This window comes from Psammomys obesus, unplaced genomic scaffold (assembly GCF_907164565.1).
Source record: "Psammomys obesus unplaced genomic scaffold, mPsaObe1.curated_primary_1811, whole genome shotgun sequence".
Classification (NCBI taxonomy): domain Eukaryota; kingdom Metazoa; phylum Chordata; class Mammalia; order Rodentia; family Muridae; genus Psammomys; species Psammomys obesus.
Window position 1 is genome coordinate 15,386,913 of NW_026596073.1, and position 26,025 is coordinate 15,412,937.

Below are 26,025 nucleotides of genomic sequence, written 5' to 3' on the forward strand. Positions count from 1 at the left end.
CCACCAGCAGTCATTGGGTGGAGTGCAGGGAGTCTTGTAAAATGGTGGGTGGGAGGATAGAAGGACCCAGAGGGGTCAGTAGCTCCACAAGAAGACCACCAGAGCCAACTAACCAGGGTCCAGGGAGTCCTGTGGAGACTGAAGCACCAACCAAGGACCATGCATGAACTGGACCTAGGCCCCCTACACAGATGCAGCCGATGGGCAGGTGGTTCTCATATAGTTCCCCTGCTAAGGGGAGTGGGGCCTGATTCTGACATGGACTCTGGTGCCTGCTTTTCCATCACTTTGCCCTGGCAGGGCTGCCTCACCAGGCCACAGGGGAAGAGGATGTGCTCGGTCCTAATACAACTTGATATGCTGGGGTGGGGGCCTCCTTTTTTCTGAGGAGTAGGAGAGGGGGATAGGGGAACAGGGAGAGTGGGACAGAAAGGAGAGGAGGGAGGGATGTAAAAAGTGAATAAATAAAAGTAAAAATTAAAAAGCTTTTTTCTGTACTTAGCTTTGTGGATGGTATGTGACCAGCTGACTCATATGCTTTCTGCCATGACTTTCCCTCCTCGATAATAGGCTGTATTCTCAATTTGTGAGCTAAAATAAATTCTTGATTTTTCCTTTTAAACTTGCTTTTATCGGGTATTTTGCCACAACAACTAACAGCAAGTTGGTACTGAGGGATGGCACTGTTGCCAGGGTAAACTTGAGTGTAGTTTGTAAGCATTTAGCACTGGCTTGCAGGAAGAATGTGAAAGATTTTGGAGCTACAGCCTACAGACATGCTTTAGACAAGAGACTAATGGGCCGTTCTGGTGAAGATTTGGAAGATCAGAATGCTGAGAGAAAAGAGGCTAGTGGGGATTGGCTCATCAGGTTTCAAAGGACTTTCTTGGGCTAGTAGCCTTTTATATTCTGGCAAAGAAACTGCTTAATTCAGTCCACGTCTTGAACATTTGAGTGGGGCTGAACTAAAAAGCCTTGATTAGCTGATGGTTTGGCCCAGGAATTTCAATACAGGATACCATTTATGTTTTGTTACGGTTACTGCTCACTGCTCTTGCCCAGAGAAAACTGCAAGTGAGGCAGAAAGGTAAGGTAAATGTGCAGCTTGGCAAGGAAGGAGTGTGAGAGTTTATAACTGAGGCCAGGGGATATATAGAGAAAGCAGCTAACTGTTACAGGGAGTAACAACATTAAAGAGGAGCCTTACACATGTACAGGTATAGGAGAAGGTAAGACCTTACCCATTGAAGGATCCAGTTTGTAACAGTGCAGGTGAATTTGAAAGGAGAGAACCAAGACACCGAATGCCATTAAAGAAGCTCTGTGCTCCACAGTTGCCACCTAGAGCAGTGTTTAATTAGGGGCAGCCTTTAAGGTACACAGAAGTGGATGCTTGGTCCAGGAGGCCAGGCTGCATTTGGAGCTGGCTATAGAACTTGGCAGTGTTGTTCATATGGTACTGACTTTGTAGACATCCAAGATGGAGGTTTGGGTCAAGGTTGCAAAAAGCTGCTGAGGCCTGAAAGTGTGTGGCAGGATCAGGCTTCCTGTAGGGAGGTCTGGAAAGCCATTGCACAAAGCAGGGAAGGTACGGCTCCAAGATGTTGAGGATGCTAAAGCCTTAGGATGATTGTGAGGAAAGCTGTAGTCAAGAAATTGCCCTGAGCCTGGTGTGGGTGCCACACACCTGTAATCCCAGCATGCATGGAGGCAGAGGCAGGCAGATTTCTATTCGAGGCCAGCATAGTCTAGAGTCCAGGACAGCCTACGCTACAAAGAGAAACCTGTGGTGTGTGTGTGTGTGTGTGTGTGTGTGTTGGGGGAGGGTGGTAAGAAACTGCCTGGTTTCAGAAGTGCCTTTCAACTATTGATTGGGACTGTTCAAAAAGACATTCATAGTACTCAGATTCTTCCTGATAATAACCACTATTTAATTTTTGATTTCACAGAGTGAGAAAGACGGGAAACAGTCCATTTTCTGTTTGTTTTTTTGTTTTGTTTTGTTTTTTAAGCTGTGTAGCCTTGGCAGCCCTGAAACTCACTCTAGAACAGGCTGGTCTTAAAGTCACAAGAGATTTGGCTGCCTTTGCCACCTGAGTACTGGGATTAAAGGCATGTACACCATCACACTGCTAGTCAATTTCCTGTTTTTTAATTCTTCTGGATTTTTATCTTAATAGAGGATGATTGTTAGGACCTTATTGAGATGCATATTTCAGGATTTAAAAAAAACAACAGCTAAAGTCTGTCAACAACTTGTTCTTTTAGGCACATATGTGATGGAGGACTCAGAGAACTGTGACAATGGAGAAAGGATTAGAGCAACACTAGTCATCTGTCCACTCTCTGTGCTGAGCAACTGGATTGTAAGTCTGCAGCCTTTCAGTTTACAATGGAATAGTATTGTATTTGTCTGTAAGAGAGTATTAGTAGAAATATATATGACCTTCATTTTATGTCTGTTAAGTGAATTATATTTGTTGAACTAAAGTAATTTTTCTTTGAAGGTTTATATGATTAATTTGAACCTCATGTGTTGTTTTATTATGAAATCTGATTATTTTGGAAGTATTTGAACATAAAGACCACTTGAAATGAGCTTTAATTTGCTACCTTCAAGAAAGGCTATCTCCTCCTGGTCTATCCTGTCTCAAAAAGAGGAAGTCCTGCTCTCTATAACATGATTGTTTTAATTTTTATATCTTATTCCTTTTTTCTCACTTTATTTTTTTATTTTTTCCCTTCTTTTGATTATTTAGTCTGATCCCACGGAGTTTTCCATTAAAAATATTCAGGTCCTCATTTTAAATACTTCCTTTTAATTATGTTTTACATTGAAGTTGTTGCTCTTCTTCATTCCCTCCCTTTTGTTACTATATTTCTCTCATTCCTGTTCTTTCTATTCTGATCCAGCTTCTGCTAGTCTGGTCTTAGAGCTTCAGTTCTCATCCGTGAACTGCCAGCTTTTTTGCCATGGCATGTTCTCTCTAGTCTATCTTTTTTTTTTTTCCTTGCTCAAAATCAATTACGCCTGTTGTTTACAAAGAAACTTGGTGAACTATTTTTACTTAAAAGTGGAGACATGTTAGATCTACCTGTAATCCCAGTTCTTGAGAGACAGAGGCAGGAAGATGATGAGTTTGAGATTACATAGTGATAGTGGAGATGTTGGGTTTGGGATGCATAGTGATAACTAAATAGAAAAAAATGAAATGGCTGCTTATTGGTAGGATAGGGGAAATCTATATAATACTCATTAGTGTAGTTATTGTTGTTATACTTTAGTTTTAGATTATAAGAAAACTGATTTATGACACTCCTACCAGCATAGCTCTTTGCTGGGCATGGTAAACTTGGTACTCATATGCTTCTTAGTAAAATATTTTTAATTTTCTTTTAGGACCAGTTTGCGCAACATATAAAATCAGAAGTGCACTTGAATTTTTATGTTTATTATGGTCCTGATCGTATTAGAGATCCAGCCTTGCTTTCAAAACAGGATATTGTTTTGACTACTTATAATATTTTAACTCATGATTATGGAGTAAGTATTCAGATACCTGGAGTCTTTACAATATTTACTGTTACGTCTTAATTGTATGTGTTGGGGGGAGTGCTGGTGCCTTTGGAGGCCCCCTGTAGCTGGAGCTGCAGGTATTTGTGAGTCACATGATGTATATGCTGGGAACAGAACTGGGGTCTTCTGCAAAAGCCATAAGCACTCCTGACCACTGAAGCATCACTCCAGCCCTACCTAGAGTTTTTTTTAAGGTTGGGTTTAATTGCTGTGCTTCATGTTTCTAAATTATTCTAAAATTCATAGTATATACGCTTCATTGTCTGTCTTCAGTGTTTTTAGCTGCAAAATAGAGCTAATAATATTTTAGGCTGGTGAGTGTTCACTAATTTGGTCTTTGGAGTGCTTAATAGTACCAGAAACCTTGTAAGAGTTGCTAATAAAGATCAGAACTACTATTATTTAACAAACACTTATGAACTATGCTATTTTATGAAATCTTTTATTTCAGACCAAAGATGATAGTCCATTACATAGCATAAAGTGGTTAAGAGTGATCCTTGATGAAGGACATGCCATACGAAATCCAAATGCTCAGCAGACAAAAGCTGTACTTGACTTAGAGGCAGAAAGAAGATGGGTATTAACAGGTACTTATAGCATTCAATTTTATTTATTTATTTATTTTTAAATTATGTTCGTGTGCTCACGTCTATATGGGCATGTGTGCATGTGTGCGTGCTCCCACCAAATGTGCCTGCATTTGTGTACGAGCTTGATGTCACTATCAAGTGTCTTTGTGGATCATTCTTCACTTATTCATTGAGATGGGGTCTCTTAGTTGAACCCAGAGCTCACGGTATTGCTAGGCTAGCTCTCCAGCTGGCTTTGAGAATCCTGCTTACATTCCAAGAACTGGCATTACAGTCAGGCTGCCATACACACTCAGAATTTATGTGGATTCATGGCTCCAACTCTAGTCCCCTCTTTGTAGCAAACACTCTTTGTTGTTTTGTTTTATTTTGTTTTGAGACAGGGTTTCTCTTTGTAGCCTTCACTGTCCTGGACTTGATTTGCAGATCTACCTTCCTGTGATTCCCTGAGCTCTGAGATTGTAGGTGTGCACCGGGCTCTTCATATGAATTTTAATATCATTTTTCTTGTTCTTTAGGAATGCCATTGGTATCTTGATAAGGAGTGATTTTGATTTGCAGATCATTTGCATAGTATGGACATTTTCACAGTATTGACACAGTATCGATTTTTTTCCCTTCTCTATGAGTCTTTAATTGTATATTTCTTTAAGTTAAATAGATGTCCATTTTTTTGCATAAATTGAGAAATATATTTTGACTTAAAACTACCTACCTGTTTGTTCCTAAATTATTTTACAGACTGTTAAAGTGTTATATCCTTTTACTAATTATAAGAACCTTTCAAAGGTTTCTTGCTAAAATATTGAAATGGTTTCTCCCTAAAGCTGGATGAATAGCAGGTCCTAAGCATTAAGGGTAGCCTGCCCAGGTGATGTCAGTTTTGTTGTTGTTGTTTTTAAAATACTTGCTAAATTTGCCCAGTGACATTTCCAAGCATTGTACTACACTGTTGGGTTCGGGGTAGAAGCTGAGAAACTTAGATACAGAAGCTTAAAATGAAAGCTTTATTTTCTGAGCTTAGGGAGGCAGCCAGTTTGGGATATGAAGCATGTCCCTGAAGGGAGATTGTACATGGTAACATAATAAGGGGAAGGCTGTACCAATGTCCAATCATATTTTGACATAATGGGTTGAGCAAGGGTGTTTCCATCAATAAGGATAGGAGTAGGTTCCTGGGCCTGGGAACGTGAACTTGTTTGACCCTACCAGCAAGTTGGAGAAGTTGTCCTTGAGTACCAGTACCAGGCCTGCTCAGAGTGTGGGCAGAATTGACGGTAAGGAGGGAATGCATGGGAAGGGAAGTGCGCAGCTCAAGGCCATATTATCAGTGCAGCAGTTTTTATCTTAACTTTATGGGCCAATGCAGATTTTCCCTGTAACCAGGGAGAATCCAGGGTAGGGGCTTCCAGCGGAACTGGGGAGCAGAGTCTCCAAACAAAATGATAGTGACTAGAGTAAGTTTCTTTTGCTCATTCCCAACAGTACAGAGCTGGGGGTGTTTTGTTCGTTTTGTTTCGTTTTTAAGTTGGAGGAAAAGGGCTTTGTTTTTGTTTTGTGTTTTCATACAATATATTCTGGTTATGCTTTCCTCTTCTCCAGCTTCTCTGAGCTCATCCCACCTCCCCACAGTGATATTGTCATTGTTTTTGTCAGTTTCTTTCATTGATGTCTTAGTAGTTTTCACTGTAAAGATCCTTCACTTCTTTAAATTTAGTCATAGATTGTTTTTTTGTTTGTTGATAAGCACTATGAATAATTTTTTTTTATTTGTGTATATGTGTTTAGATTAGAGGATGTGTGTAAACTGCATGATAATGTTGGTTCTTTACCTTTCTCTTTGCTTGAGATAGGGGCAGAGGCCAGACTAGCTGTCTGAAAGCTTCTGGGAAGTCTGCTGTCTCTGCCTCTCACCTTGTTGTAGGGTTCCTGAGACTACAGATGCATGCTACCATGTCGGTCTTTATATGGTTCCTGGGCATTTGAATGAATTAAAATTCAAAGTTGCCAGATACAAAATCAGCATCCAAAATTCGGTACCTTTTTTGGCTTTCAAGACAGGGTTTCTCTGTGTGGCTCTGGCTGTCATAGCTGTGTAGATCAAGCTGCTCTCAGACTCCAGAGATCTGCTGCCTCTTTCTCCAGAGTGCTGGGACCAAGGCATGTGCCACCACTACCCAAAATATATTAAAAAATAACTTTTTTATGATTTATTTTATGTGCATTGGTGTCTGCCTGTTTGTGATGTGTATAAGGGTGTCAGTTCCCCTGAAACTGGAGTTACAGTTGTGAGTTACCGTGTGGGTGCTGGGAATTGATCCCAGGTCCTGTGGGCCAGTGGTCTTAACTATTGGGCCATCTCTCTAGCTCTTCAGTACCGTTTTATATACCATTGGTGACCACAATTTTACAAAATAGAACTATTATAGATTATTGTTCAAGCATAATCTTTGTTGTCAACAATTTCCTGTCATGTGTTGCTTTAATGTGTCATTTTTTTTCTAATACTATTGATGGTCAAAGTCTCTCAGGTGATGTTTGAGTAGGCATCATGGCTAAGATGGCTTTTTCCTTTCCTTGTTCCTCTATTAGCTATTTAATTCTCTTATGCTTGTCCAGCCATAGAAACAGTCCATTCTGTGGCCTCTATTATGGCCACTGTTTTTTCTTTAAAAATTTAGAGATGGGGAGATGGTAGGAGGTATGAATGTTTACAAATAAGCATTGGAGAAACCAGGACTGTTAATCAGCAGGGTTGTCTCTGTCAGAGACCACACCAGATCCTATTTCCTTAAAGCCATAGAGCCAATCTTCATGGTCACATGGTTTTTGCAAAAAGAGTTTCAATGCAGTCAGGCCTTAAGCTTTATTGTGCACATAGGATTGGGATGGTTGTTACCAGGAAACTTTTTTCCAAAATTATGCTCTTTAAATATGTGTAAAATAAACCTTTTGGTGCCAGACTCTAGGAGTTTTGACCTAGAACTGGCTAAGATGGGCTGACCTGAAATTCAGAATTTCATTCTTACGTCATCCAGATTAAATTGTTTTTCTGCTGGCCATCATGCTTGCAGTGTCCCCCAGCCCAATTGAAATTATCTGAAAAAGACCGATATGGCGGCTCAGAGGGTCAAACATTTTCCATGTTAAGTATATGAGGACATTAGTGTGTGCCTGGTATAGTGTCCAGCTTCAGCTATTGTCTGTCTCATTGGGGCTGGTGAGTATTCTGGTTAAAGAGATATAACTCAGTGAGAGACTTCTTGCTTAGCATGTGTGAGGTCTCATGTTTAATCCCTAACACCACAAAATCAATTTAAATTTTATGAGTTATAATGGTTTCCTGTTTTGTTTGTTTGTTTTAGGTACTCCTATCCAGAATTCTTTAAAGGACTTGTGGTCTCTACTGTCCTTTTTAAAACTTAAACCATTTATTGATAGAGAATGGTGGCATAGAACAATACAGCGTCCTGTTACAACAGGAGATGAGGGAGGACTTAGGTAAGTTTATGACATCTGATAAATCAGTGACAGTGCAACAATTACCACTTTCATCACTGTTTTCACGTTAGTCTCTAAAGCACATAAGCTTCAGTGTCACTGACTCTTAAAACTTGGTGACTTGTGTTTGGGAATACAGGATTTCTGTTTGTAGACCTTTTTCTTGTTTTAGCAAAACTGAAAGGAAAGGCAAAGCTTAATGGTCATTATGTACAGGTGTTACCCCCCAAAGCCATCACAGACAGGATTAACAATGATAGGAAAAGCTTATATCCTTTGAGAATTCACTGTGCATTATATTTTGATAACTTCCATAACTTTCTATAGAAGCATGCGGTGTGGTGTATAGTATACAGTGATCTCAACAGAAGTGTTAAGGAACATTTCATATGGTTGGTTTTGGTGGGTACAGATAAAAAGTGAGAAAGCAATGAAAACATTGGTGGATATTTTGCCACATGCTTGGCTGGTGTGGTTCTGTCTAAACAGGATTTACGACCTTGTGGTGGGTCATACAATCATTATGAAAGTGGCAATCACCTACTCGCATAGTACAGGAAGGGGCTATGAAAGCTGTCAAGGGAGAGAGACAACTAAAAGCTTTACCCAGCTGTGAAGTCTTAAGAACTCCGACCATAGCCAGCACAGCAAATATTCCCACGGCAAGCTCACAGCCACCAGTAACTCCAGTTACAGAGATCTGATCTCCTCCGCTGGCCTTCCCAAGCCCTACACTCACGTGCGCATACCTCCTGATACACTGACCTATATGAATATTCAAAATTAAAACTAATAAAGTGAGTCTTGAAGAAGAAAAAAAAAGTGGCAATCAGCACAGAAAAAGAAATAGAAATATAATAGAGATGATTAAAAAATACCAGGGTGCCTTCTCCATGTGAAGATATAGGATGTAGATGCACTGAAATACGCACTCTGTTACGGATGGATGCAGTAAAGTGTGTTTCTTATTGTGTTAGCGTGAAAATGATTTAAAATTTTTAAGCCATTGTCCTAGTTGTCAAAGCTGACCACATGATTCCTGACAACTAGTTATGCTCTACTTAGTCTAAGTTAAAATTTGTATACTTTATTATTATGGGAAATATTAATAACTGATAAGCCTCCTTTTAAAAATTCTGACATTGAGAAAAAATGGAAGGATTACAGAGCCTAGAAAAACAGTTTTTTTCTTTTCTGCATTTGCATGTTTTAATTTTTCAGTTATTCATTAACTTATAAAAAGTTCATTTGATTTTATTATTATAACTCTATCCATGGGATTTTTTTTTTAAGTCATGAGAAGAGGATTACTTTATAGTACACAACATAGGGTCTTACTCATATCTGTACTCTGTTTAACAAAGAACCTTACGCTTAATAGCTGTTTTCTAAGAATTCAAATATTGTGTATTGAGTGCTATAGTTGATAAAAAGGTAGTTGAGGTATAACAGTGTCATTGTTGACAACAAAACCAGAAAAGCTTTGGAAAAGAAGTACACAATATGAGATAATTGGTGCTATGTTGAGATATAATTTTGTTACTTTTTTTGTAGTAATTCTTTATTTGTAGAATATTCGTGTGCCTATTAAGGCCTAAATAAAAGATTTAAAAAACTTTCAGTTTATTAAGATTATAAATCAAACTCCTGTTTTTTGTTCCTTTTTGCTCATTGTATTTAGAAATTAGAGTTACATAATTACTTGTTTTACTTTGACCAGGCGTTTACAGTCCTTAATTAAAAATATCACACTTAGAAGAACAAAGACAAGCAAAATTAAAGGGAAACCTGTTTTGGAGTTACCAGAAAGGAAAGTATTTATTCAGTACGTTACGCTTTCAGAAGAAGAGAGAAGGATTTATCAGTCTGTTAAAAATGAAGGCAAAGCTACCATTGGAAGGTATGGAAACAGAATGCCACCTTAATTTTTAAAATTTCTTACTAGCAGAATTATAGATTTTTAGATGTTTTAGTTCTAAAGTTTTATTGAATACTATTCTTTTGTGACTCATACTTTGAAATTTTTTTTTTTTTACAAATAATTAAAATAAAAGAAACAAGACTATAATTCATCAGGTTAAGTAATTTCCTAGGCCTGTAAAAAATAAAAGCTTATTTAAAATATTGATTTCTGAGTTGGTGGTCAGAGGACCTTGCTTACTTCCATTTCTGAGTGTCCTGAGAGGAGACACACAGGGCAGGGGTGATGCACCTGACTTGAGCTTCTTAGTTGTTTTCTGTTTGACATACTCTTGAACCACAATCTCCTTTGCCTTAACTCCTCAGTGAAGTCTTCCTTTACTGGCCTATAAAAAAAGCTTTAGTACTTCCTGATTACTTCTTGTGCATTTCCCATCCCCCTAAAACTTAATGTTTTTACATTGCCCACTCTATTTTATTGAAAATATAAATTCATTTTAATCTTTTGCATCTCAGTATGTATGTTAGATACTAAGTAATTTTGGATGAAATAGTTTGAGAAGAAATTTCACTTAGCACTGCTTAGCTTTGGAACTTTGGAATCTTTATTCCCCCTTCATCTCTCTTATTAAATCCTCCTTTGTGACTACCTCATTAAAGTGCCTCTGTTACGAAGAGTCCCCAGTTTACAGTCATCTTTTGTCTTTGTCTCATGCTGATCCTTGTGGACATTTCACGGCAGATAACACTTTTGCTTGAACTGGAGTAATTCGCCTTCTGATTCCTGATTCTTTTTAATTGTCATCATTTTCTAGCCTTAGATTTCTGCATTGTGTTGCAAATCATGCCAACTTATTTCCTACATGTTTGTAATGCTACACAGAGTATCATCCTCCTGTAAAGATGTTTTGAAAGATGGTTGCAGATTCAGTTGGTTTTCTTCAACTTTTTGCCATCTTGCTCTGTAGATACCCTGGTCTCACAGTTAACCGATTTAATTCTCTAGTATTACTAGATTAAATTCTCTAGTATACTTCTGAAGTATTGGGCACAGCATTGAGAAAGAAATACTGAAAATTGGTGTCTAGAATTCAGATTGTTGCTTTGGTAAGCCTGACCGATTTGTAATCCTTTGGAACTTGTAAGAGAATGTTAAAGAGTTTGGAACTTTGGGCTAGGTAAGCTAGAATGTTCTAAGCAGAATGTTCTAAGCTGAGCCATTCTGGTAGGAATTTGGAAGACAAGAATGCTAAACAAATGGAGGACAATGGAGGCTCAGTTCATGAGATTTCAAAGGGGAACAAGCACTATATTGGTCACTTGGTTTCTTATTTTTTTTTTCTGTTGCGGCATTAAAATCTAATAAAGAAAGTAATTTAAGGGAAAGGGAATTAACTTTGGCTCAAGGTTATTGTCTATCACAGGGGAAGTCACATTGACAACAGCTTTGGGCAACTTGGCACATTGTATCTGCAGCCAGATAAAATCTGTAGCCGAGTAACAAATGTTTGTAATCAGCTTTCTTTTTTTAATCCAGTCCTGGATCCCAGCCTAGAGAATGGTGTCCAGCCACAGTGGGCTTATCTTTCATGCACTTAACCCAGTCAAGATAATATTCATAGACATGCCCAGAGGCTTGTTGCCCAGGTGATTCTAGATTTCATCAAGTTGACAGTTGAGATTAACAGTTGAGATTACCCTGGGCTGAAGGCTATTTGCGCTATATTCTGGCAAAGAATCTGGCAGCATTTACCCCATGTTTTGAGATGGTAAGTGAATTAAAAGGTAATGGGTTAATTTGGCTGAGGAAATTTCAACATAGAGTAGTTCACTATTGTCATCCAGGTCTGTAGTGAAAAAGATTAACAAATGGGTCAGAAAGATACTTAGAATTGTGTAATGTGGTGAGATAAAGAGCCCTGAGCAAGTTTATAAGTTTAGATAAGGCAGATGCTGAGTAAAGCATGTATGGTTGTTAAAGAGATTTAACCCCATTAAAGAAAAACCTCTTGGTCCGTATTGAAACATTTGGAAAGGTATTTAATGCCTTTTGTTTTGTTTTGTTTTGTTTTGTTTTGTTTTTCCAGACAGTTTCTCTGTGTGTATCCCTGGCACTTCTGTATCACTATGTAGACCATGCTCCCCTCGAACTCCCAGAGATGCCTCTGATTCCTGAGTGCTGGGGTTAACGGTGTGCGCCATCACCTCCTGGCCACTGTTCTATTTCAATGAAAGTCAAATTCATTTAAAAGTAGAGATTCTGAATTCAGAATGCCACTCAGAATATTCCCTAGGTGAGAGCACCTACAGAAGTGTTTGTCATCATCCCAGAAGGCCCGGAGAAGCCAGTGCAGTGCAGTGGGGCTAAGCTACTTCTCATGCTGGCAGCAGAATTTGGCAGTATTGTCAAGGTACTGATTTTGTAGCAGAGAAAGATAAAAAAGTGAAAGCTTCATGGAGGTCTCAAGGTACCAGAAAGTCACAGAGGTCAAAACCACATGGAGCAGGATTAGATAGATTCTCCACAAGGAGGCCTGAGAGACCATTGTGAAGGTCCAAGTTAGAATGGAGATCCTGGACCTGGACAATGGGGTATCTCGAGGAAAGCAGGGAATAGAGAGCCCAAGACTGAGGCTATATTTGTTGCAGGAGGAAGAACTGTAGGGGCAGGGTTACCTGAGCCCTTTGAAGCCCAGATGATTTCATCCGGGCCCTATGTACCTGACATGGAGCTATAGTTTTGGATGTTTGCCCTGCTGGGATTTGGTCTTTGGTCCAAATTTTGTTTGCTATGCTACTGTTTCTCCCTTGGTAATGGGAATCTTTAGTCTATGTTATTACATGTATGAATTAACTTTATTATTATTTTTTATATTAAAGGGGCTCATAGTTAAGGTATTGCGTGGGTTTCAGAAGAGGCTCTGTATTCTTAAAGTGTTAGAACTGGTAATAAATGCATTTTGCATTATGAGATGGTCATAAACCTACAGAGACGGGATAAAAACCATAGTTTAAAAATGGTGCATTCATATATCAAGTTGATAGGAGGTAGACTTTTGATGATTGATACTGTCAACTTGACAGAATCTAGAGTTACTGAGGAGACAAGTCTGAGGGATTTTCTAGGTTAGGCTAGTTGAAGTAAGAAGACCCACCCTGACTATGGCAAACTATTCTATGGACTGGACTTGGATAAAAAGAAGAAAGCTGAATATCAGTACTCCTCTTCTCTGCTTTCTGACTGAATGCAATCTCACCAGCTGCCTTCTATCCTCTAATCCACAAAAGGAAGGCTTCCTCCTTTAAGTTCTTTTTAGTGTTTGTTCACAGCAGTATAGAAAGTAAATAGAACAGAGGAAATTGCCATTTACAAAAGTTGATGTAAAGGACAAACAGCTTTTAAAGTGGGATCAGCTCAGCTTTGGACAAGTCATTTATGAAGTGTTCAGGTAATGATACCAGATTGGCTTTATCAGTTGGCTATGAAGGTATAGAATTCAGTCTGTCAGTTTGATGCATAAGTTTGTGTCATTTGTGAGTAATTGAAGCCATGAGACTAAGATCACCATAGAGAGTGACAAAGTTAGAAAGAAGGTCTGTCAAAACAGATACCACAACTGGCTAGTAAAATAGCGGGAAGCCTCTTGTCAGCATGTCATGTGGTGGGTTCTCATAAGCAATTTCTTAAACTGAAATGCTGAGTGACAGTCAACTGTAGCCATGACAGGCAATGCTGAGTTCTGACAAAGCTGATATTTGAACTGTATGGTAAAAGATGCTATTTTTTAAAGTATTCTCTTTAGTAGGTAATAGATTTATTAATACTTGTTAAGAATTGGATAGGTATAGTTGATCTAAGTATTTAAATGTATGTGTTAATGGTTCTTTATTAAGTCAGTACAGTGAACATATTTTTTAGATTAGGTCCTGAGGCACTGAAGAAGTGATTGTCAAAGAATTGGTACTTGAATTCTGGCAGTTGCTACTGAATTCTTGTTGTAGAACTCAGAAATTTATCCAGTGTATTATGCTGCCTACTTTTTACCATTTTGACTATCCAAAACATTGCCACTGTCAGCAGTATATAGCATTTAAGGTAATCCAGGTAGTAGTGTTGTAATCGTTTTGTACATACTAATTTATGAGTAGTTCTTCCGGCCAGTGTATTATGCAACTATGAGAGCTGAGGAAGCAGGGCACGATTAAGCAGCTGCCCAAGTCTGCATAGCTAAATTGACAGAATGCACAAATCTAGCTTTAAAATTTGTGCTTTTCACCAGGAGACTTGATTACATCATCAACTTGAAGCTTCAGATTGGATATGAAAATTTTAAATTACTCATTTTTTTCTTCAGCATCTTGTTGACATTGTATGCTCCATTACTGTATGTACTGGGTACTTTGAATAAGTATGAATCAATTTTGCCTTCCTTAGCCAATTCTTGACTTAATTGAGAGCAGTGTCTTAAAGGAGAGGATATTTCTTTTGGTTCTCTACTTCAGAGGTGTCAGTCCATTTGGCGGGGCCTGCCGGGTGTAGCAGAGCAGTACCATGATAAACAATAGGCAAACGAGAACACTGGGAAGGGACAGGGCAAGATATAATTATTCCCCAAAGGCTTAAAGTTTCTAGAACCTCAGGTGTCTTTCCTGCATCTGGAAATCTGTAGTTTAGAACATGACCCAGTGGAGTATGTTTCATATGTAAATAATAACAGAGCTTGATGTGGTCATCCGCAACCCCTGGAAAGTACAGTAGTTTGACCAGCCTTCCTGCTGACTTACTGGAAGATATACCATCTTAGTCTTTGGACGTGGCCTTCCACCCCACCTTTTAAAAGGAAAATATACTTTAAACTTTTTGTTGTTGTTCTATTTTCTGTTTTAATATGTCTTTCACCTGCTTTTTATTGGTCTTGATTTTTTTTAATAATCCTTTATAATTTTTGTTTTCTCAGACCAATTTCCTTTTTATGGCTTTGTCCGTGGTTTTAGTGTTTGGTGGTTTGAATGAAAATGGCACCCATAGGCTTATAGGGAGTGGTACTATTGGGAAGTGGCCTTATTGGAACAGTGTCACTGGGTTGGGCTTTGAGGTTTCAGATGATCAAGTCAGGTCCAGTGTTGCACTCTCTTCCTGCTGTTTGCCAGTCTGGATATAGAACTCTCAGCTACCTCACCAGCACAGTCTGCCTGTGTGCCACATGTTTCCTGCCATTTGGACAGTGGACTAAACCTCTGAATTGTAAGCCAGTCCCAGTTAAGTGCTTTCTATTAAAACAGTTTTCATGGTCATGGTGTCTCTTCACAGCAGTAGAAACACTAAGACATAGTGTGACTTGAGTGTTGTTAAAGTGTGGCGGTGCTCACAGTCATAATTTTTATGTGTTCTCTGGCAACTTTCTGTTGAGTTTTCTTTTACTGCCTTTTTTGTTCTTTGCTGGTTATTTAATATTTGACTATTTTGAGTTCTTTCTGGACTAGCTGTTTGTCCAAATTTATGTAGAAGTCCTAGCAATGCCCCAGGTCATGAAAAAAATATGCAATTTGAGTCACATAGAATTATTCAGGGTTTTATTGGTGTTTAGATAGCAGAGATAAGAAACATTATTATTTTTTTAAAAATTGAGTACTGTGCCACAATACTCTCCTCCTGCTCAATCCCTACCCCTGTAGGTGTGGGTATATATGTAAATTGGACTTGAAAAGTCAAGTCATCATGCATATACCCTATTTCTGTTTTCACATGAGAGGTACCAATTTTCCTTTCAGTATGTATGTACCACTTACTTTGAAGAACCAGCTGAGGTCTGTAGTCATGTGAATTGACATTTTCCTACCTGACCTTTATTTCTTGGTTTCATTAAGATGAGGTTGTTTTTGTTCTTACTTTGATGAGAAATGTTTATAATGTTTGACATTTTGTCTCTAGGTATTTGTCTGAAGGGACTGTCCTTGCACACTATGCAGATGTCTTGGGTCTTCTGCTTAGATTGCGACAGATTTGTTGTCATACTCGTCTTCTTACAAATGGAATGTCTTCAAGTGGTCCCTCCAGTAAGAAAATGTGATTAGTTCATACCATTATATTTGCTAAATATTTCAGGCAGAAGGACATATTTTTATATGTCTTGAATTTGGTTTGTGTCTTTGCCTTGCTTTAGTTAAGATTTTTAAAAATGACATCTTTATTTTATGTGTTTGTATATGAATAGTGTGAGTGCTTGGATACATGTGTGGAGGTCAGAGGGTAATGTGCAAGAGTCAGTTCTCTCTGCACCATGTGGGATTGAATTCATGTTGTCAAGAGTGGTGGCAGGTGGCCATACCTGCGGAGTTATCTTGCGGGCTCCAAGAATTATTTATGAATAAAAGGAAAGTGAAAAAAGTGTAGAAGAACATTCAAACTGGCCCTTTCTCATAAGCTGCTAGTGTGGCAGATACTATTTTATGTTTGTGTAAGATAAATTAAGTGAGATGGCTATTTTATCTTCTGAGTTTTTCTTAGAATTCCAAATTTATGTCATGCTTTTTGCAAATGCTAGAATAAAGATGAAAGACAATTAAGTTTCCTTATATAAGATAAACTGTTCCAGTTACATTGCAAAGTTTATTCTGAAACTAATTTTGACCCTCTCTTTTCTAGCAAATGATACACCTGAAGAACTGAGAAAGATGTTAATAAAGAAGATGAAGTTAATTCTGAGCTCTGGTTCAGATGAAGAATGTGCAATTTGCCTGGACTCATTAACAGTTCCTGTGATAACACATTGTGCCCATGTGTTTTGTAAACCTTGTATTTGCCAGGTCATCCAGAGTGAGCAGGTTAGTTTGTTGCTCAGAATAGAGTCAGTGTGTTCAGGGTAAGAACAGAAACACAAAGAACAGCCTTGTGAACTAAGTACAGAAAAACACTTAGCAGTGTTTCTGAACTAAGTTGAGAAGAAAACAGAAAAGTGATATCTAGCAAACACAAGTGCGCTTGAATGTGTTTCCAAGGTAAGAACAAAAACGCAAAAAACAGCATTGTGAACTAAGTACAGAAGAACACATAGCAGCGTTTCTGGATTAAATCTAACCCTAACCCTAACCCTAACCCTGGCACAACCCTAGACAGATTAATGCACCTTTCTTTGGTGTAATAAAAACCTAACCAAGTCTAGGCACTTTTTATGGTTGATTATTTCAGCCCTGTAATAGGTGATGTATTTATCATAAATTAAAAGGCATTATTTTTGGAGACGTTATGTTTTAGTCAGTAATTCTAGTTCTAAATTTCAGATCTCTGTATTAAATACATTAATGAGACAATAAATTTAAATTTTATAGTAGCTGTATTTTTTAAAATTTAAAAAGCAAAATACTTAATTTAGTCTAATATAGTTAAAGTATTTATTAATATATTGCAATTTTTTTAAACTTAAGTTTAAAAATCTAGTAGTATTGTACATTATCATCCTAATCTGGCTCAGCTGTGTGTCTCAGGGATCTGACTGACACAGCTCTTCAGCATGAAGAATGAAGTAGGATACACTAATTCTAGATTCTTTTATGGAAAAAGCTTGAGGTTGAATATAATATGTTCAGCTAATGCAAATTAAAAATATTTTGAATTGATGTTTAATATACGTTCAACATACATGTCTAAAATGCACAAATTACACTTGTAGGCTCAATTATAAAGTAAACATGACAGTGTGAATAAACTGCTATCCTTATCTACTCTTCCTCCTAGTCACTTACCTTTTCTTTCTGAGAGGTGGTCCTTGGATAGATTTTTAATGTAGTTTTAATTTTAGAATTTTTTTCATAGTGATATTGAGTATCTAAGATACAATCTCACTTTATTAGATCTTGCTTTGAATGAACTTGCAGTATTTGAGAGATATGGAGAGATTCGGACTTACCAAGCTGTTATAAACTTGATAAGTTTCAAGTTTTATAAAACCTTGCAGTGGTTCTCAACCTTCCTGATGACGCAACCCTTTAATACAGTTCCTCATGTTGTAGCGACCCCAAGCATAAAATTATTATTATCTTAAGATTTATTTATCATGTATACAGTGTTCTGCCTATATGCCAGAAGAGGGCACCAGATCTCATTAATGATGGTTGTGAGCCACCATGTGGTTGCTGGGAATTGAACTCAGCACCTCTGGAAGAACAGCCAGTGCTCTTAACCTCTGAGCCATCTCTCCAGTCCAGATAAAATTATTCTGTTGCTACTTCATAACTGTAATTTGCTGCGGTTACAAATCTTAAAGTAAATGCCTGCTGTGTAACCTGCTGTGTAGCACAAGGGTCGTGCTCCACAGGGTGAGAGCTGGTCAATTAAGGACTTCGTTTTTTCCTGACGTGTTCCACGTACTTTTACTGTGCTTAAGTTCAAGAACTCATTTGTCACATTTTACTGAGTAGCAGATGCTGCTCAGTGCTCTGAGCTGCTGGCATTAGTCAGGGTTACACTCTTTTGCTCTGTCCTTTACAGCATGTTGTAATCATGTTGTGTCTTAAAACATGAAGACACATTTGTATGTTGGGGGTTCAGATACATGTTGCTCCTAAGTAGATGAATGTGACAAAAAGAACAAGATTTTAACCATAGGAGTGTAGAACTCTGTGTATTACAAAAAGTTTAGGTAAATTTATGTTTCTGTTCTTATGACAAGTGTGGTTGTCATACATGTTGTCAAACATTCTTTGTTCCTTTGTATATAGCCACATGCTAAATGCCCTTTATGCAGAAGTAACGTACATGGAGATAATTTATTAGAATGTCCACCAGAAGAATTGGCAGTTGATAGTGAGAAAAAGTCCAATATGGAATGGACATCCAGTTCAAAGGTAAAGTACACATATGTGGATATTCTAATATTTAATGAGGAAATGTTATAATAAAATAGCCCTAATTCTGCTTCTAATCCTATCAATGCATATTCTTTTTAGTGATGCTGACTTTTGTTTATACTTAGTGTTGAATTTAAGTTGGAAAAGAAAGGGACTTAGATTATTAAAGCATTTTTCAGGCTTTATTCTTTTATTTTTGTCATTTAGTTAAATAATATGAAAACCCTTTTAATAAAAAAATGTTGGAGATTTGTTCAGTGCATGCTGCATTATGTGAACCTGATTAAAATTAGTGTGTGCTAATAAATTTTTAAAAACTAGAATGTTTGCACTTATCTTACCAATTGAGATGAAATCTAATGAGTAAAATATTTTCATTTTTCAGATTAATGCTCTAATGCATGCTTTGATTGAATTACGGACAGTGAACCCCAACATAAAAAGTTTAGTTGTTTCCCAGTTTACTGCATTCCTGTCTTTAATAGAAACACCACTTAAGTAAGTTTAACAGTGCTTTTTACTTCACATAGGATTTGGTACATGTGTGTTGTTTGATAGCCCAAAAACGATATTTTAAGTTTTACCAGGTTTAGTCATTTCATCTATTTGAAATGATATTCAGTGAAACAACAGAACTTTTTCTGAGCATAAGGTTTTAAAATTAAGTCCTGAATTAATCAGGAAATAATTGACTTAGTACCTGACAGATGGTAGGTGCTCAGTAGGCATTTGCTATTATTGGAAATGAATGAATGAATGTGTAGTTCACTGGGAAGGTGCTTACTTAGCTCGTGAGAAGCCTTGGGTTTGACTGATCCTTAGTACTACATGAGTAAATTATGAATGAATTTCATTTAACTAAAATTTGTTAACTATTTAATATTTTTCATAGTTTAGTATCACCTTTTTTTCTTTTTCCCATTAGAGCCTCAGGATTTGTGTTTACTCGCTTAGATGGTTCCATGGCTCAAAAGAAAAGAGTTGAATCAATTCAGTGTTTTCAGAACACAGAAGCAGGATCTCCTACTATAATGCTGCTGTCCTTAAAAGCAGGTGGAGTTGGCTTGAATCTTTGTGCAGCTTCTCGAGTGTTCTTAATGGATCCAGTAAGTACTTCTATAAATTTTTCTAAATGTTATTACAAATAAATAAATAAATAAAAAGGAAATGCAGCCTGTTTGGTCGATGTCTTTTTAGTACAATTAATTGTGAAACACTATCCGTATTTGCAGATGAGGAAACCGTATACCCGCATCACGCAGCGATGTGTAAACTAGCTAGGGTCTGTGTTCTTAGGCGCTGTTCTGCACATTTCTACTCTTCTGAATACACAAAACACGCCTGTTGTAACACTTTGTTTGTTTGTTTATTTGTTTAACATGTTCTGGGTAAGTTTCGCTGGCTGATAAGAGTACAGTTATTTGTGGTTGTGTAGCCCAGCCCTAGAGATAAGGGAACCATAATTCACTCTGAAATTTTCTCACAAAGCCAATCGAGCTGAGGTTGTGTAAACATTTTTTCAGAATGTACAAAATGGGCTCTGATTTTAATTTCATGGACTGATTTTCATTTCTAATGCTCAGTAAGCTATGTAAGCAAGAAAAATCTGTACAGTTTTTATGTATTGATACATTTAAGATTCATGGTTTTGGTTCCTTGAAACAAAGAGATTTATAACATACAGACATTCTAACTGAGACAAGAACATTAGCTATTCTGGCAAGGCTTCCTAGGTTGATGCATGTATCATGGATTTTTAAAAGAAGTGTTTCGTTTTTAAGGATAACCTTCCCAGAGTCATGTATCGACTTACATGGGTACAAATCATGGTTGGCAGTGGTATATATTCCCTTAGTGATGTGGTCAAGTCTAAAGTTAGAATGTATAATTGTTTTTAAAATTTTGAGAGATTATGTCATACTAGCTAATTCACTGATAATCTAAAAGCTGAGGTTTAGAACAGAGTCTAAAATTATTTTGTCTTGCTTAAGTTGGCCAGACACTCAAGTTAACAGTTTAAAAAATAGTGTCAGGATGCTTTAGCATTTTTTTAGGAGATTGACTTTCATTGAACTTGTCATACTTTTCAGTGTCATTTCTAGCTCCTAGAAAAATAAGATTCAACAACAACAAACTTGCTGGAAATCTCTTACCTTTTCATAAGGCATTCTCTATGTGTTGGGGTACTATTTGAATGGACACCATGAATTCCTGATGAATCTGGTTACCTCTTTAATCATTACATGTGCAAATGAGTGCTCTATGTTTTATATTGTGAAATAATTTGGATTTCTGGTAGCTATACCAGAAATATGTTGCCAGGTTTTATCATTGCATCTGAGTAAAACACAGGGAATAGAAAAAGCTGATTTCATCTCTTGGTATCATTAATTTTAAAATATCTGTGAAATACAAGTAATTCATAAAAGTTGTGGAAAACTGATCTATCCTGAAGTCAATCTCCTATACTGGAAATACACACAGTGCAAGTCATCAGCAAATTAAGAGCACACATACTCCTTTTCTTAGACCTCAGGGGAACTTAGAAAATAACGGCTTAAGCATGACTATTATAAACCTCACCTGTATATGAATTATGATTGTTTCTGTTTTCAGCTAGTACTTGCTGTGTAAGTGTACCTTTAGTCACAAATACTATTTTCAGGTTTGTGTGTTTTGGTTCGTGTGTATGTACATCTGTATGTGAATGTGTATGCCTGTACAAGTGAGTATGTAGACCAGGGAAGGACGCTGGCTGTCTTTCTTGGTTGCTCTCCATGTTACTCCATCAAGACAGGGTCTGTTATTGAACCTGAAGCTCGCCATTTTGTCCAGGCTTGCTGGTCAGCTGTCTTCTAGAATCTGCTTGTCTCTGTCCCCCAGCAGTGATACAAGCACGTGGGACCCGGTCCAGCTTCTGTATTGGTACTTGGGATTTCAAACCCAGGTCCTCATGTTTCCATAGCGAGTTCTTATACTACTCACTGAGCCACCCATAACCCTTGCATTCATTTTTAAGAAGCTTCAGATTTTACACTTTTTAATAGCTTTTATTATTTATTTATGTTTGTGTGTGTGTATCTGCAGTGTGCACAGCAGATGTCTGACAAATCCAGGCAGAGAGCTTCAGATACCCTGAAGCTAGAGTTACTGGTGGTTGGAAAATGCCTGAATGGGGTGCTAAGAACTATATTCCAATCCTCTGAAAGAGCAGCTTTTTAACCACTGAGCCATCTCTCCAGCCCCCAATTTAATTTTGTTTGAAACAGGGTGGAGCTTGATATGTGGGACTTGAACTCAGAGATCTGCCTGCCCCTGCCTCTAGAGTGCTAGGATTAAAGGTGTGTGCCACCGTGAGAAGCAATGTACTAGTTATCTTGACAGCTGTTACAGTTTTTAATTTTTTTTTTTTTTTTAGTTTCCTGATATTATATCATTGCTCCCTTCCCTTTTCTCCTCCTAAACCTTCTCATGTGCCTTGTTCTCTTTTAAATTCATGGCCCTTTTCATTAATTGTTATAAACATATATGTATTTGTGTATATATTCCTAAATGCATAAGTACAACCTATAAAATGTCATTTGTTATATAATGTCACATGATCAGGGCTGACCTTTTGATATTGGATAACCAGTTGATATACTTTTTGAGGAAGACTATTTCTCTCACTCTCAGCATTCCTTAGTGGACTATAGTTCATTGTGTCTGTTTTCCTCATACATATTAGCATGTAGTGAGATATGCCTGTAAAGTCTCTCCAACATGACTGCCTAACCATTGAACAAAGATGACAATAATAAATACGTTGTTTTTTAAAGCCATTTGCCTGCTATTGAAGAACTCTGTAGCTGGTTCTTTTGCTTTATTGCATCATTTCTTGAGCTTAAGACAGAACTCAGGTACTTTAAAGCACATCTTTCAAGTCCAGCTGATTTCAAACACAGATATATATAGTTGTATCAACGAGCCTGAAACAGCTTTTTGTGTTTATACTTCATCAGTAGGGAAAAGCAGAAATTATATCAAGAAAACCAATGCTCAGCAAAAGAGGAGAACCTTTTCATAGGGGGTCCCAAGAGTGACATCTTTTGTGTGAACTTTTAAACCGCATTTTACACTGAAAAGTCAGAGGTGCCCTGATCAATTGGCAGGTTGTTGTGTTGTTCCTGGGTACAGCCTGCAACCCCCTATCTGAGATGCTCCAAAACTGGGATCTGTTGGAGTACTGTTGTGAACTTCAAAAAGTTTTGGACTTTTGGTTTTGGATTATGGATCTATGCAAACATTCCAAAATCTGAAAATTTGAACTTTAAAACACAGGTCTTAAAACATTTCAGAAAAGATTCTCAGCTACTGTTAAGTGGATAGAATGCAGTTTATGGGGAAAAGGCTGCCTGTCTCCATAGTGATTGGGAAATAGCTTTCTTTCAGGTACATTTATAAATCATTGTTAGAATTTAATTAGAAAAGGAGGCAGATACTGAGGTGAAGTGCAGAAGGCTCATACAACAGAGCACTAGTAATGCAGTTACATTCTCCCTAGGCCTGGAATCCTGCTGCAGAAGACCAGTGCTTTGACAGATGCCATCGACTTGGCCAAAAGCAAGAGGTTATCATCACAAAAGTGAGTGTCTACAGTTAGTATTTTAAGAATATGTTTGCTTTTAAAAGTAACACAGGCATATATGCATACATTACTGCCACAATTGAAGTAGAATCGTGGAGAAAATGTAAAACTCATCCTGTTTCCTCCTTCATAGTTTCAAACATGTTCAAAGATTATTTTCTCTGTAGTTATATTCTAATTCATGTGTATATCTCAACATTAAAAATTTTTGAAAGAAAATGAGATAATCCTTTATTATTTTATAATATATTCTTTTCCCTTAAACATGTGTTGAATATTTACTGTCTGTGTGCATTTAGATCAACACTTTCTTACTGTGGGAAATATGTACACATTGACTGTTTCAGCCATCATTTTAAGCACGCACTTCATTTGCATTAGGAATATTCAGTGTGCACTCACTGTCAGCATCCATCTACAGAACTTCTTGTGTACCTAGCAGAATCCTGTACTCATTTTATGCTTTGTACTCCTTTATACCCCCATTGCTCTCCACAACCAGCCACTCACAACCACCCTTCTGCTTTGTCTGTGAATCTGAATCCTCATTAGCACCTGCACACAGATTTATCATGACTAAATAGTCTTAAGCGTTGTAATACAAAACATTGTCATAAAAGGTTGCTGTACATATATTCTTATGCACACATACCAGTATTTCTTCACGGTAGATCCACAAAACTATACTTGGGGACTAGAATTGTTAGTAAATAACTTCAGGTTGTATTCAGTGTGGGCCATGTGGTGTTGCTGGAGGTGGAGCTAATGGACAGAATGCCAATCCAGCCTACAGAAGGCCTCGAGTTGGATTGCCAGCATTACAAAACAAAAAGCAAACATTATAATAGTCTCTATAATGTATGAGTGATGTAGATTTATGTGGGTATAAGCGAATGAACATGCACTCATTTGCATTTACCTTACATGGAGGCCTTAAACATAGTTCATATGTCTGCTACTCATGGTTGTTTTTTTCTTCTGTGAACTATTTTCATTTCTTCTTTGCTTTTGCTTGTAGTGTAAACACAGTTTTATACTCAGAGACTTCGTATTTTGATTTTAGTTTATTGCATATCTTGAGAATGGTTTTTCTCCAGCTCTTATCTGTAAATTTTCTGAGCTTTTTGTCAAGAAAAAGTTTTAAAGTTCTGATTTCAAATCTGTTTTGTTTTTATTTAAACATGTTCTAAGGCCTTTTTTTCTGTAGTTACAGAACAGTGAGTACTATGAGAACCCTTTACTTTTTCAGATATCAAAGTATTCTTTGTTTATATTAGGTTTTAATGTCTTAGGACTTGTGGCTTTAATTGCACTTATGAAAAGTCATTCTGTATTTATGTTTCTTTTGGAAGATGTGTTTTTATGAAATGCCTCTATGTTTATTCCTTTTCCAAAGGAGGAGCTGCTGTTCTGTCACTTTTTGTGGTTCTGGAGTTTGTTTTGCTTTGAAAAGTCTTTTCTACTAGTAGAAATTATATATAGGTGTCTATTTTAAGTTCATTCTCTTTCCTTGATGTCTTCCTTTTCTCAGAATAATACTTTTTAACTGGAGAGATGGCTTTAAGAGTTAAGAGTACTTGCTCTTTTAGAAGACCTAAGCTTGGTTCACATCAGCCAGGTCAGGCAGCTCACAACTACCTAAAACTCCAGCTCCAGAAGGTCAGCTTCTGGCTCTCATCCTACACATAAGACACACACACAAGCACACACAAATAAAAATAACTTCAGAACAAAAGTATGTTTGTGTGTGCGTGTTTGTGTGCATGAGTGTGTGAACAGGTATGTGCACATGGAGGCCAGAGGACAGCCTAGGGTGTTGTGTCTCAAGCACTGCGTACTTTTTTAGAGATGGGGTTTCACTGGCCTGGAACACTCACCAGATAGGCTAGGCTGGCCAGCCAGCGAATCCTAGACATCAGCGTCCCTCCACCTCCCCAGCACCAGTAGTGTAAGCATATTGAACCATGCTTGGCTTTTTAAATACAGCTTTTGCCGCTTCCTTAGCTGTACTGACTTAAGTCTACAAACCGATTTAGATATCTGATACAGTGTTCTCATTGATGTTCATTTCAATTTTTTTTTTTTTAGTTGTCGTTATTGCTATGGAAATCTGACTCTATACCATTATATCCCACTTGTGGAATATTGCTTAGGATATACTAAATTTATAATTTCCCTGGTAACTGTCATCTTTAGCAGTAAGAAGTGTTTCTGCACACATTAAATAGTATATCTAGTTTTTAAATGTCTGTCAGTAAATTTCTGTAATACAGCTTTTCTTTGTTACTGCAGTATCTAGGATATTTTAGTGTTTGTTAGGAATACTTTATTACTTCACATTAAATGATTTCCTGGGAAGGCTTTAGTAGAGATCATGAATATTCCTAGGTGAAGATCTTGTTATTACTTTTTAAGATTCTTATCTGAAATGAATTTTATCAAGTTTCTTAATCATCTGTTGCCACATTGACATGTACCTCTTCATGTATTTAAAGACTTTTATTTGACTCTTGATAGAATGCTAAGTTTATTTTTGAAATATTCTAGCTATGGGAATACCTATATAATTTGTGTATGTGAGTTCTGGTGTGGTGATTGTGGGGGATGGTGTAATTTATGTGCTTCCAGCCACATGTGTGAGAAATGACATTGGATGAGAAAGGGAAGCCATGCTCAGCTCTTGCATATGTTCTAAATATCCTCACTGCTTGTTGAGAAAAGGAGAGTAATTAAAAAACCATATATACATATATCTATTAATGTGAAATAACAAAGTATTTCCAAGAAGTACTATAAAATGTCCAAGTTACTGCAATAACAGAAGAAGCTGTATTATAGCTGAATCTGTTTTTAATTATACTTTAAATAGAAATAAGTTCCATTGTATACTGGCCTGAAAAGAAGATTGAAAGGTGTGTGTGTGTGTGTGTGTGTGTGTGTGTGTGTGTGTGTGTGTGTGT

General features: G+C 37.3%; 1 protein-coding gene across 1 annotated transcript in view; it reads left to right on the top strand.

Moving 5' to 3' along the window:
• Hltf (helicase like transcription factor) overlaps positions 1–26,025 on the top strand; it is a 47,309-nt gene that overhangs the window by 18,988 nt on the left and 2,296 nt on the right. The window contains exons 14-24 of the mRNA XM_055626124.1: positions 2,269–2,366; positions 3,401–3,544; positions 4,029–4,167; positions 7,536–7,671; positions 9,392–9,571; positions 15,524–15,648; positions 16,238–16,416; positions 18,310–18,435; positions 18,824–18,936; positions 19,364–19,544; positions 22,982–23,062. Of these exons, the coding sequence (XP_055482099.1) occupies positions 2,269–2,366; positions 3,401–3,544; positions 4,029–4,167; positions 7,536–7,671; positions 9,392–9,571; positions 15,524–15,648; positions 16,238–16,416; positions 18,310–18,435; positions 18,824–18,936; positions 19,364–19,544; positions 22,982–23,062 (1,502 nt within the window). The remainder of the gene's footprint in view (positions 1–2,268; positions 2,367–3,400; positions 3,545–4,028; positions 4,168–7,535; positions 7,672–9,391; positions 9,572–15,523; positions 15,649–16,237; positions 16,417–18,309; positions 18,436–18,823; positions 18,937–19,363; positions 19,545–22,981; positions 23,063–26,025) is intronic.